Source organism: Phyllostomus discolor, chromosome 5 (genome assembly GCF_004126475.2).
Source record: "Phyllostomus discolor isolate MPI-MPIP mPhyDis1 chromosome 5, mPhyDis1.pri.v3, whole genome shotgun sequence".
NCBI lineage: Eukaryota > Metazoa > Chordata > Mammalia > Chiroptera > Phyllostomidae > Phyllostomus > Phyllostomus discolor.
This window is the reverse complement of record NC_040907.2, coordinates 64,391,557-64,405,798: the sequence shown is the minus strand read 5'-3', so window position 1 is coordinate 64,405,798 and position 14,242 is coordinate 64,391,557. Positions and strand designations below refer to the sequence as shown.

Here is a 14,242-nt window from a genome sequence, read left to right as displayed (position 1 = left end):
TTCCCTCACTGATAAACAAGATTTCAGCACCGATAACGATCCTTGGTAACACTTCCTCTGGAATGTACAACATTCCATGTTTCTGCTTCATAGCCCCACCGGACATGCATGAGTCAGATGAAGAGGTGGGAAATTTGCCCAGGCTGCTTATGGGGCCATTGAAGGTATAGTCAGCCTGTGAGCCGTGGTCTTGCCACACTCCTTTCTCTTTCAGCTCATCTTGTACATAAGTGATTTCTTTATCTATGAGAAAAGAGTGCAATGAATCACCTATGGACCATGAATTAACCTGGAAAAACAACTGGCAGTTACCTAGTGCTTATGAATGGCAGGAGTGAGAAGCCTGAATGGGATAGGCCAAAATATGCTACCCACAATTTTCTCAGTTGCTTAGAAAATCAAGTCAATGGAAACAGGAGATTTTCTGGGTTTTGTTTTATTTGTGTCTACACTTGACCAGGAAATGGCTATATATACCATGTTTCACAGATCTTTGTGAGGCCCTTGGATCACTGGGGTTCAACTTAGTGGGCGTCTGGCCCAGGGGACCGTTTCATTCCCGGTCTGGAAGAAATCCAGAGCCCCTGGGTAAATTAGGGCCGATCCCTGTGAGAGATGACAGTCTGGTCTGACTGCAGACATGAGCAGACTGACCGTCTTGGCCCACCTCCAACAGGACACAATAAGCAGAGATTCAGACATAGTGCAATCCTACTCCCTGTACCAGGCAAGAAGCATGCTGGCCAGATGGACCCACAGTAACTGCTGAAGCCACACAAATCCTAACTTGTGTCTTGCATTTAGAAGAACCCCATTTATATCCTGAAGAAACCAGTCTGTTCTTTTGGTTCCTGTACCGTTTTTACCAAATTAGGGGTTACAGACTGACACAGGTATATGTATTTAGTTTGCTATACACAAAGCTTTTTTCTTTCCTTCCTTTGGTTTAATGCTTTAGGTGCTGTACACTCCCCCCAGGTCCACCATTATTGTCTTACAACCAAAGTCGTTTGGGTTGGGACCACATAGCATAGTGCCCTTCTGTACAGCATAAAGAAAAAGACAAAGTTTGGCCTCATTGAGTTTAGCCTGGTTTATTTAAGTAATGAATCTTATTTGTGTTTCTGGATGTGGGCCATACATACCTTGTTTTCCTGAGGGAATGCAGTTGTCACATGTGTAATTGATCGCATAGTCCATCCCAGTGTGCTTCTGAAGTTCCCTATATCCTCTGAAAGGAATGAAGAAATTAATCAATTAGTTAATAAACGTATTTCGATCACCTGCTACATGCCAGGCAACTTGCAAGAAACGAAGATGGAAGAATGCTTAACATTTATTACATACTTTGTATGTGCTGGAAACTTGTTCAAGCACTTTATGTACATAATCTGTTTTGTTGCATTTTAAAAAATAATCTTCAGTGTTGCCCTATTTTAAAGCTGAGGGGATGGAGGCTCAGAGAGCTTAAGCGACTTGCTCAGGGTCACAGAGTTAGTGTGCTGCAGAGCAAGGCTGCAGACCCAGACCTGTCTGACTCTAGAGCTTGAGCTGTACTCACCAGTCCAACTCTGGAGTCCATGCTTTGCTCTCCTGTCTGACTCCGAAGCCCATGCTTTGCTCACTGCTTTAGGTTTATGCCTAAACCTGCGTTTAAGGAGTTAGCGGTCCATTTGAAATAAAAGAGAAACTTTATAAAAAAAAAAAACTCTCAATAAAATTTGTCCCAGTTTTGAAAAGTCTGGGAACTTTCTAGCAATTATCTCTAGGGGATCCAGGCAGAAGGGATGCTAACCCTGCAAGACCATTGAATTACCTCTTAAACAATGTAGGCCTTAGAAAGGAGGACGCTAAAGAAATCACCATAGAAATATGACAGATATAGTGTTATGCGGTTTTAAGTATAAAGATAGACCTCCAAAACAAGCTATTTTAAGACTGAAGTTAAAAGTTAAACCTTGCCAGAAGAGTAGGCTGCAGATTGGAAACTTGAACTTTGTCTACTCATGCTGTCATAAAATACTAGTGGCTTATTAAGGGCTTGTTACTGTGCCTTATTATATACATTATCTTCATTTAACTGTCACAGTGAGTATAAAAGACCATTATTATCCCAGTTTTATAGGTGAGGAAACCAAGAAGTCAAAAAAAGCTTAAATTCACATAGCTCGTAAAGGTTAGAGCTGAGACCAAAATCCAGGTCTTTCTCCAAAATTGAAGGCCTTAATGTGCCCCCCACCACACAGTAATAAATGGAAACTACTATTACTGTGTTTTGAAAGCAGCCAAAAAGGAAGTCTGTATTAAATAGCAATTCATAATAGAAGAGTGCTCTTTGGGTCATGATTTTTCTCATGTCAACCTCTCCATATTATTTTTGAGCATATCCATTTTATAAAAAGGGCTAAATGGAATATGTTGTTTATTTGCTTAGAATAGTTCATCTTAAGGAGTGTCATTAACTTCTTAATTGTTCACACATTCAAACAGGCCTAGCACTTCTCTATCAGGGCTCTAAAGGACCCACCCTACAGCCGATCTACTCTGTGGACCTGCCCTTTCGGAGAACAATTTAAATTAGAAAGTGCAAGAGAGATGTTTAGTCAAATCCTGTAGGTACACCAAACTGTACCATGTCCTAATAGGATTATGAATGAAAAAAGAATTCATGGTACCGCAAGAGAATGAATAAAATAATAAGTGCTAAACAAATGAGAAAAAGTACATGCTAATGGTAGTTTAGAGAGAGAGAGCCACTGCAGCTCTGGGGTCAGGAAAGAGAGCAAAGTGAGAGGACTAATGAAGAAGGTTTTGAGTTGCACAGAGCTGGGCTTGAATTCAACTCTATGGTCTTGAGCAAGTTATTTGACCTTTCTAAACCCAGTTTCTTCATCTATGAAATAGAAATTTTGAGATTTGATAATAAATGTAAAATATTTAGGTTGGTGCCCTGCTTGTCCTTATTGTAATGTGATCTCTATTTGTCAGTCTCCTCCATTAGACTGTGGCCTCTCTGAAAACTGGAGCTAGACCCTGGCCCAGTACCTCAGTTGATTAGAGTGTCGTCCCAGGTGCAAAGGTTGCAGGTTCCAACCCCGGTCAGGGAACCTAAAGAAGAACCAGCGAATGCACAAATAAGTGGAACAACAAATATCTCTCTGTCTATGTATCTATCTATCTATCTCTCAAATCAGTTTTTAAAACACTGGATCTATGTCCTGCTCACCTTTGTGTCTCTCAGCCTTTGATGTAGTGCATAAGTTCATCCCATTCCTGATGTTTCCTTCTCTATGAAGGATCATAATACTTCTAGCCTCTCTCAGCCCTTGACATAATTCACTAGGAGAAGTGAACAGTTTGCCTGATTGGTGAGTCAGGAAGGGCTTACTACATGCCACTCTTCACATTCTCTTGGGAGCATGCAGTCTCTTCCACGCTTCCATCCCATAAATCTTACCTTCCAGTGTCACCATGACCAAGTGGGCAAGTCTGCTTAATTCTGGGGTCTCGTAATATGAAACACATTTTCACACAAATATTGAAGGGTAAAGGGACACCTGTCTGGAAAGGAATATTAGAACCAGCTTGTGGAAAAGGTCTTTTTAATACCTTCTTTACATGGCTTTTAGAGAGATTCCTTAAAACAAATGGGTATTGCCCTGGCTGGTGTGACTCAGTGGACTGAGCACTGGCCTGTGAATCAAAAAGGTCACTGGTTCGATTCCCAGTCAGGGCACATGCCTGGGTTGCAGGCCAAGTCCCCAGTTGGGGGTGTGCAAGAGACAACCAATCAATGTATCTCTCGCACATCAATGTTCCCCTCTCTTTCTCCCTTCCTTCCCCTCTCTCTAAATATAAATAAATAAATAATTTTAAAAATACATATGGGTATTGATAAAGAATGGGAAAGTCTGAATGACTAAGCCCAAAGTAATACTTGCTTTGCTTTGATGTTTGGACATTTTTGTTGTGTGTGGGGTTGGGGGGGGCGGTTATTCTGGGGGGTTTCATTTTGATTGTGTTGAGGAAGTGAGGAGGAGGTGTCAATATTTTAAATTTTGTGTAGAATTTACTTTGTGTTATTTTTAAAGTTATATATAGTAAGACACTAATAAACCCGTCATTTGACGAATAGACCTGCTAGGTCAGTTTTGAGCCAAGTGTGGTCCAGGGGTCTGCCTCAGAATTACCTGGAGGCCTTTCAGAATGCAAATTGCTATGCCTTGCCTCAAATCTTCAAACCACAGTCAGGTGGTGGGAAGGCAGGAGTGGATGAGGCCTCGGAATATGAGTTTCATATTCTCCCCAGGCGATTTTTATGCTAACTATACTAAGAGCATACCTGCTAACAGAGAGGTATATTCAGTTTAAACGTTCATAGAAGAGAAAGGTGTCTGTGCATGTGTGCGTGCATGCGTGTGCTCATGCACGTGTGTGGTTACTACAAAATCAGATTTCTGACCGTTCTGATTACTGTTCCAGTCTACTTTTCCTGCAGACCTGGTCAGCTCTCCTTCCTCAGTCAAGCACATCAAAACCCTGGCTGGGCCTTTTATATATGTGGCCATTTTGCATCTTACTATAGGTCTTATGAACAAAAACTAAAGAAATTATAGACAGTTTTAAAACCTTTTAAAAGTTAGAGACCGCACACTTTTAAAAGATCAACAACAACAAGAACCCTTACAATTCTGCCAAAGAGCCACAGCTTCATCAAGCTTTCCTCCCCTGGCTCTCAGTGACTGAAGGTAACAGACGGGAGCTGCAGCACAGAGCAGTGCTCCTGGGCATTGGCCGCAAGCTCCTGACCCACAGCACGGCCTTGCTTGTGTTAGAAAGGGCGGGGGGCGCTAGGATTACTCCCGTCATGTTCTCTTTACAGATCATGCAACAGATGAGTGACCACCGCTATGACAAACTCACTGTGCCTGATGACATAGCTGCAAACTGTATATATCTAAATATCCCCAGCAAAGGCCATGTCTTGCTGCACCTCACCCCAGAAGAGTATCCAGAAAGTGCAAAGGTAAGAAACCATCCTTTGTGACCGACCACTGCAGCCAGGTAGGCTTCCTTGATAATTTTCCTTTTGGGGGTGGAGGGGAAGGCGGTTCATGGTGGAATAACAAATAAGAAGGGTTTCTCTCTCCTCTATACATATCAAATTATTAGGAAAGCAGAAAGGATAATATAATTTTAGGGCACAAGGAAAGTGCATATAACTCACTCTTCTCCTTCATGTCATTGGTCACTAACGCATGCACAGTGATTGAGACACCATGCCTGGTATTCAGATAAGTCCTTGTGCTCCAGCTCTGATTGAATGTGCTTCCCCACACTCACAGACTCACTAAGCACAGAGACCTACAATTAGATGGTCAACTGTGTCATTGCTTTCTGACAACTCTGGCTGCCCCTTATCAGAAGGTTGTTTGTTTCCCAAGGCAGAGGCGTATGAATGACCCACAGAGGTGGGTGCTCATCCTCAGGACTGCAGAGAGAAGGAGCTGTACGTCCTAGGTAGCATAATTAGCATTAAAATACTCTTTGTTAAAAGGATAGAGCAGGAAGAGACAGAGTGCACTTGGAATCAGCCAACTGTCCCATCTTGAGTCTTGTGTTTCAACAAGGGAACTGTGCCTAGATACGGAATTCTTTCCTGGTCTAACAAAATCTTCTTTGTCTTTGGGACACTCTGCCAGTCTCGTGTATATACTTTAGTATTTCAATTTAATCCTACCAAGCATATAAAATGGTGCACATCCACAAATGTTTCAAGTATCTCTATTTTTTAGGCATTCCGCATCTTCATCTCTGCCCAGAGGAACAAGCCATTTATACTAAACAATGCAGAAGAGCCTGGAATGACCATTTGTCTTATTTTTTTACACCTTAAACTTCAAAATTTTTAGTTTTTTGTGCCACCTTTTAAATATGCAATACTGTTTAATTTCTAGGCTTACCTTCATAACCTGCCTCCCTCTTAACATGTGGAAAGAGAAGGGTAGGGCATCCACAGGCAGTTTTCCTCTATTTCTATGGCTGAAAGTATGGGCCCGAGAAAAGCATACGACTCCTGGTCCCAGACTGGGCTCCAGATGAATAGTGGGACTTGTGCTTTAATGCGCATCAGGGTTGTTAAAACTACAGGTGCCTAGACCTCCACCCTAGAATCTGTGACATCAGCAAGCACTCGTATCACTGAAGTCACTTGGAGCTTCACAGCTCTGGATCCTTCATGCCTTTTCATCTACATTGATCAGCTGACAACCTGTTTCTGAATGTAGCTTTCATCATCACCGGAAAGGCTAGCATCCACATCCGTGGAGGCCTCCCCATGCCAGGCACTGTGCCCAGCAAGCTACGTGCATTAGCATATAACCCTGCGAGGGCACTATTCCTATCCCTGCCTTTCAGAGAAGTAATCCGGGGCTCAGAGAGGGTGTCACCCGACTGAAATCACACTTCAGGTAGTCGGTTGACAGAACTGTGTTTGGAACCCGACTCAATCCAGCTCTGGCCCTTGCTTAACCACAGTGTGAATTTTAAGGAGCAAAGTGTTTCCTGAAGAAGCATGGTAAATTGTTTTTAGGTGGTGCATTTTCAAGTGACTTTTTAATGTGCTTTGTTTGATCATCAGACAAAAATGTATGGACTATTAATTTGAAGTTTTGACACACGCTTTCTGAGTGTCAAAAATGCTATAAAATTCTCACCTGTAATTAAAAGGCAATTTGACCTAAAATGCTTCACTTAAATTATATTTTCTCCAGTTTTTCTGAGTGGTGTTGATAAGGAAAGAAACATTAAAATATAGCTGAGGGTTTTAAAAGTGTGGAGAGAGAGTAACTCAGACTGAAAATGTGGCCACCACCTTTCACATGTCACTGAATCTAGCAATGACAGCATCTCGAGTTCCAACCACATTCTGACACATCTCTGACTTTGAGGTTAAAAGCACAGAGCTAGTGGTTAACCAATGAGCCTAGCTCTATGGGTATGGCTGTGGGCACATGTGGATTCTAGACTGCATTCACATCTTGGGCCTAAAGGGGTGAAAAGCCTAAATTCACAATCAGATCACCAGTAATTCTCTACACAAGGTGGGAAGCAGGTGGTAAGACAGAAGCAGGAACATAAGTCTTCTCTCTTCTTCCTTGATTCCTGCTGTAGGTTTATGAAAAACTGAAGGACCACATGCTGATCCCCGTGAGCCTATCTGAACTGGAAAAGGTGGATGGGCTGCTCACCTGCTGCTCGATTTTAATTAACAAGAAGGTAGACTCCTGAGTGGCAGTGCCTGCCTGCAGCCAGCAACACTGCACTCACAAGGCCGACAACTGTCCCCACTCCTGTCGTTTTCGTTGACAATCTACTGTGCCACTGTGCTACTAACTCTGATATACGAAAGTTTAATTTTAAGTTTAATTAGTTCATTCTGCACCTTCCCCTCCCTCCCCTCATGGTGGTACCTAAACTGTGGATTTGCTAAATGAATTAAGTAACCTAGAAGATAGAGAGCAAATGGATTAATGAAAGGTGATTAATGGCCGTAAGGAAACACACAGTGTTTGCATTGTCAATGGAAAAATCATTTAGTTGCCAATATATGCTGAAGAATGTCTTGATCAGTCAGATAAGCTGGGTTTTTTCTTTATGTCATTATTCATCTTTGCTTCCTGTGAAATGCACTGGTCCATGGATTCTTCCTCTTTTTTTTCTTGCAAACTCTGAAAACTTTTTTCCATTTATTTTCTTTTGCTTTTCTCACCTCTAACACAGTCAGCTTGACCTCAGGTCAAGTCAGGGGTCTTGCCCTCTGGATACTTTCCTGCAAGTTCATGCTGTCTGCCTTCGGTCTCCTCTGCCTCATGACTACATCTCCCAGCAACCCCCACTCTCCCTCAGAAGGGCACCTGGGTCCCTCAACAGAACTGTGATCAAATCCTGAGCAGCTGTTTGGAGGAGAGTTAACTGCACAGAGGCACATCCTGACAGGGTTTCCCAGAGACCTAAATTCCAGAAGCAGGGCACCACACCAAGAAAGGTAAATTCAGCACCGGATGGTTGCTAGGGAATCATAGATCAAGAAGCTTGGAAAAACCCCATGGGCACAACTCTTAGAAAGTCTTTATTTCACATTCCAGAAATTTTTACTTCATTACTGGCCATATACAGACCTTGGGGAAGAGTCTTTTTTTTTTCAGCTCATTCCCATTTCCCCCCATTGTGACTCACCCCATTACCAGCCTTCTTCCCTTGGCAATTATCCCAGCCGAGCAAAGTTATTTCTTCCAAAAGAGATCTCATAACTGAAAGTGATTATTGGCCCTGGCCAGGTAGTTCAATTGGTTCGAGCATCATCCCGATACACACAAGGTCACAGGTCCGACTCAGGCAAGGGCACAGGCAAGAACTAACCGATGAACGCATCAATAAGCAGACAACAAGTGGATATTTCTCTCTCCCCACCACCCTCCCTCCCCTTTCTTCTCTCTCTCTAAAAATCAATACATTTTAAAATTTTAATGATTATTAATGGTCTAGCGTGAGCCCAATGAAGCATGCTCAGGAAGTGATAGGCTGAGTGCTTGAAACCAGCTTCTGACAATGGGCAATTCTTTGGAATACCCATGAGTATTTACTGTGGAATCCAGTGAAAACTTCTTTCCTCTCTAGCCTTTACGTTACACAACCTTACACGGGCACGGAGCTCTTTCGTAAAACAGTGCCACAACAAAGGGGGAGATCATTGTCTTTCACTTAAGTCTGAAAGAATTGGCCTTTTAGCAGGCCAGGGAAAGGGTACTTTCCAAGGAATGATGGCTGATCCAGGCTTGTTATTGAATTTTCTAGTCATCTCCACCTTTCCCACATTGCCTGTGGCTTGTTTTTCAAAAATAAGAATCAGGGAGATTAAGAAATACTACTTCAAGCCTTGTTCTGCTCACCTGCGTGTTTGCGTGCGATCAAGCATTCCTTATGTCTGATGATCAAGAGAGAATTACCTTCAGTCATTTCATCTCCCCATTAGTAAGTAAGACATCCTTAGCTATTCTGTCTTTTTTATTGATTTGATGAGTTTTTGCCAGAATTGGAAGAAATTCCTCCTCCTCCTTCTTCTCCTTGTTGCTTAACTTCAAAATTTATTTCACATGCAAATATCTAATTATATACCTTCTATGAACAGTCAATGTCATGTTCCCACCTGCCTTGTCATGGGCGAGTAATACATTTTTGCCAGAGAGAGAATGAACGTTACCCACATGCCCAAGTTAAAGAAAACTTGCCCTCAGCAGTTATGGTTGCCCTTGGGGGTTCAATGTGACCTACTGCTGGTAAAAGCAGAAATCCCTTTGGGAAAGTCCAACATCCCAAAAACAACCATGGAAAAACTAACCCAATCAGCTAGCTGGTTTGAGCACATAATTTTCAATGTTTTTACTTCTATCATCTTAAATTATAGAACTATTCTCTATTGTGTTTCATCAACTGCAAGCGAATAGATTTTTCTCTTGAAAAGCTAATTCTACAGAGGCTGTTTTCTCTTTTCCTCTCCTTTGCTTCTTTCCCTCTTTCCTTCACTTTGCCCCAAGAAATCACTTAGAATCTGTGTACCTCTTCTACAGAATCTTATCCCACACAGCTGCACCACTGACTAGGCTGGCTTCTTTGGACTACCTGTGCGATATGATGATGTGAAAATCTAAATTATGTGCAGCGTAATAATGGTACTTCTTTCATCTTCTCAGCAGCATAATGTTATCCTGGCAGGAGAAAAACAACCTGTGGCATAGGGCCCCCTCTCATCCATTGTGATTTATAGGGACAAACTAACAAAAACTGCTTTGTGACATGATAAAGACATTAGTAGCTATATTTAGGTAGGTGAAAGCTGAATTACTTGGTCAGTCAGATCCAATTTAATGAGGACAATATAGAGAAAGCACATTATTTAGCATTATTTCTTCACCTGTGATGGATTGCTATAGAAATCAACAGGCAGATCTCGCCAATGTGTATTGATCGCTCTTTTAAACTACTGTGAACAGATAGATTACTGAGGTCGTCTCCTCGTCTCTAAGGGGAGACAATAGTCTGTAGATGAATACTGTGACTTATCTAGAGCTGCATGTTAGTCCTTGTAATTATTTACTCTTAACATTCCACAGAACTCAGATATGATTTCCACATGGTGTTAGGTTTGTGCATTTTCTTTCACTGACCATCTTGTTCTAGCCAAGGTACGGTCACCCGCTCCGTGTGCCAAAACCAGTAATGCCTTTCACAGCCCTTTAGTCCAGAGAAGTTCTGCACTGAGTTACTCCCTTGCTGTCCTGATCCTACAAGTATGCCAATCACAGTGGAATAAAGTGTCAGTTGTACTGTGACCAACCACGTATGTCTCTGTCTTTATTTTTTAACAGAAACTGCAATGGTGAATTAAGTCATCATTTCTTTGCTATCAGAGATGGGAAGTTTTCTCTCTCCTCTTATAAGCTAAGGAATTAGAAATACTGTGCCTGCGAATCAACTGCCCTCAGTGGCTTCAGTGAACATGATAGTTGAAGAGATACTTTACGCTGCAGGCACTTGAACAGGATGCACACCCCCCCATGCTGGGATGGGGCTTGATTTCACACATGCCCCTCCTTGAAAAGGCTTCCCGTGTTCACTAGGCTCCTAGCTGTGGTCGGTACATTATATGGCTCAGTTATGGAAGCAGTTAAACAATTATTTTCTTCTCTCATACAAGAGTTTGAGGGGGGTATTTTTGTTTGATTTACAGGAAGCATCTTTTAGGAAATTTGAAGACTTTTATCATTTAAATTTTATTTTTCAGTTATAGTTTACATTCAACATTATTTTGGATTCGTTTCAGCCGTACAGCATAGTGGCTAGATGATCATGTAGTTTACAAAGGGTTTCCCCTGACATTTCCAGTACCCAGCTGGCACCATACATAGTTATTACAATATTTTAACTACATTCCCTCTGCTGTACTCTACCTCCTTCTGTAACTACCAATCTGTGCTTCTTACTCCCTTCACCTTTTTCACCCAGTCCTCCAAATCCCCTCCCATCTGGCAGCCATCAGTCTGTCCTCTGTATCTAGAGTCTGTTTCTATTTTGTTTGTTCATTTATTTTGTTCTTTAGATTCCACATATAAGTGAAACCAGATGGAATGACAAAGGAAGCAAGAACATACAATGGGATAAAGATAGTCTATTCAATAAATGGCATTGGGAAAATTGGACAGATACATGCAAAAAATAAAACTAGAATACCTTCTTACACCACATATGAGAATAAACTCAAACTGGATTAAAGACTTAAATGTAAAATTCAAAACCATAAAACTCCTAGAAGAAAATATAGGCAGTAAAATCTGACATTTCTCTTAGCAAAATTTGTTCTGCTATACTCCTCAATCAAGAGAAACAAAAGAAAATAAATGAGACTACATCAAAGGAAATGTGAAGATTTTTTAAATGAGGCTTTTTTATTTTCAACAATTTTTTTCTAGCTAAAAGTAGCTTTCTTTTCTTTTTCTGATCATAGAAATAGCTGCCCACTACAAAAATAAAATTCAGGCAATACAAAGAAACTATAAAAACAAAAGGAAAGAAAAAGTTACCCAAAGTTTCATCACCCAGAAATAGCTACTATTAACATTTGGGAGAATATCCACACATCCATGAACAGATACAGATATGAATATGGAATAATTTTGCATAATTATGCTGTTTATAGCCTGCTGCCTTCACTTACCGGCACATTGCGGGCATCTCCCCATGTCAATAAATGCAGATCCACAGCATCAATTTTAACAGCCCTGAATATTCCACAACCTGGTTGTTGAAGCAGCTCTCTCCAACTTCCATGGCGTGTTATAGCACAGATGTTCGGTATGCCTGTGTTGCCAGTAGCTGGGGGAAGAGGGAGGTGGTCATCAAGCTGCCAAAAAAATGTGTTGCTTCTAAGGTTTCACACATACCCAGAGTTAGTTCAGTCTGGTATCTTCTTCTTGTAACTGAACGGTGCTTGCAAATGCTCCCCATTTGTTAGCACAGACCAGTCCTAACGTTCCTTGGAGAGGTCACTGATTTACTCACATCTCCTCAGTTGCAGTTGCACTGATTAGTTCTCCCATATTTAGGTTGGTAATGAATGATACGGACAACGAAACGAAAAAATGCCAGCGGCTACCCCTGCAAACTTGCTCTGGGCCCCAGTGGGAAGGGCAACCCTCCGCCCACGTGCCAGAGTGCTCCTCAAAAAGAAGGGAGAGACTTTGTGAAGGACGAGTTGGCAAGGCTTCCCTGGCTGACCTTCCTCCCGGCCTTCCAGTAGAATGAAGATAAGCATGAGAAAAATTCCCTTTCGTGACGAGCTGCAGACTCTGGAAATGGGAATTTTTCTGAATGAAGAAGTCTGGCCAGCGATAGTTTTTGACAAGTGAAAACAAGTTCAACATGCTCACACTGTGCCCGGCGGCGGGTACAGCTCCTGTCTTTCAAGAGCTGACAGTTTGGGCGGGGCAGGGGAGGCAGTGTACTCACAGGCACCAGTGAAGATGACACAGCCGGAGGCGAGGTAAAAACCAGAAAAGACGGTAGTGTGGTGGCTCCCAAGGAGGAGTCGGGTTTGATCAGAGCTTGACGGACAGCTCTGGCTTCAACAGGCAGAGATGGCAGTGCAAGCATTGGAAGCTGAGGAAAAGCACAAGCAAAGGCATGGCTGTGCGTGTGCACTTCAGAAACACCTACTGTGTGCCAGTTAAGTCTGCTAGGCCCTGGGAACACAATGGTGACAGTACCTGCTTTCCTGGAATTTACATCCAAATAGGAAGACAAGTACAAAACAGGTTAATTCCGTGTGTGTTGAACATTATGAAAGGAGAACAGGGTGCTCAGAGGAGGTGGTCAGGACAAGCAAGTGGATTGGTTTGGCTGAAACATGGAGAAATATAAGAGCATAGTGAGATCACGTAGGCTGGAATGTCCCGGGCCATGCCTGCTCAGGTAGACTGAATTCAGCAGTCTGTGAGGGGCCCCTGAAGACTTTTGGGCTGGGGAGGGGTATTACATGGAGCTCAGTATGGCAGCATTGTATTGGATGAATGGGAATTGAGACTGGCGTTTCTCCTGATTAATTTCTCCACGTTTAAGTGTCATTTAAACATCTCCTCTCACTAAAATGGAACCTGAAAGCAGGGCAATTAACTCTATATTTTCTCTCCTGAAAAACAGATTAATAATACCTTTCCCTCCTCCAAAGGGACATTTTCGAGGCAAATGAGATAAAAGAACTGAGAGGTCCTTCGGAAGAAAGGTGTAATGTAAATATCATTATCATCATCATTATCCTCATTAACTCCTATCCCATCGAGCCTGCATCCCATCAAACTGTCATCTTCTTTGTGAAACATCAATCACCTACTCCAGAAATAGCTCAGGATTTTCATCACTGATGCCTCTAAGCTGACCTGACAGCTTCTGTGGAGAACTCACAGGTGTCCATGGTAGCCAACAGGGCTGCTCCAAAGGCACACTTCCATTAGGAAACTGTGGGCAAATCGGAACGTTCCCCATCTCCCTTCCCCCTCCACACGCTCATTTCTAACTCAGTGAAAACTGGGCCACTTACAGCATGAGATAACTGGGGTTATCAGGCTTTCAGGAGAATGTGTAAGCACCAAATATGTTACTGTCACTATAAATAAATAAAAGATTCAAGCCAGTATGCCAGCGAACCACTTGGTAACCACTTGGGGCTAGCTTGTGACATGACGGGTCCCTAGGTCTTGGGAAGCCCCCTCTATTTATAAACAGAAGGTTGGTCATTGGCTGACAAGCTTTGGAGGATTAACACAACCTTAGAAGGTAGTTTGCTTTTTCCTCTGCTTAAACTTTTTTCACAATAATACTTTAAGTTCTTGCTCAGGAAAAAGGAAACATATTGATTAGTTCAGATTTGGGAACAGAATTCAGAGGGAAACTGGTCAAAATTAAACGAGGATGCCGTGCTCCGTGTGTTGGAATTTCCCACAATTCCATGATGGTACAAAGACTCTGCATGTGTCACACTGAGGCAGGGAAAACAAGGTCTGACTCCAAGTAGAAATGTTACCTCTTCTACCTCCAGAAGAAGCATGTGGAATAAACTGACTCATACATCCAAAAGAGGCTTGAAATTCCAGGGTGGGATATGTACAGTCATCTGTCTTGTTTACCTGGG

The 14,242-nt window shown here is 42.2% G+C and overlaps 1 protein-coding gene across 3 annotated transcripts in view; it reads left to right on the top strand.

The window, feature by feature from the left end:
- DDAH1 (dimethylarginine dimethylaminohydrolase 1) overlaps positions 1–10,395 on the top strand; it is a 140,403-nt gene extending 130,008 nt beyond the window's left edge. For all 3 annotated transcript variants that reach the window (XM_028513695.2, XM_036026368.1, XM_036026367.1), the window contains 2 exons: positions 4,883–5,026; positions 7,174–10,395. In XM_028513695.2, coding sequence (XP_028369496.1) covers positions 4,883–5,026; positions 7,174–7,290 — 261 coding nt within the window. In that variant the 3' untranslated portion in view covers positions 7,291–10,395. The remainder of the gene's footprint in view (positions 1–4,882; positions 5,027–7,173) is intronic.
- Positions 10,396–14,242: the final 3,847 nt, after the last annotated feature.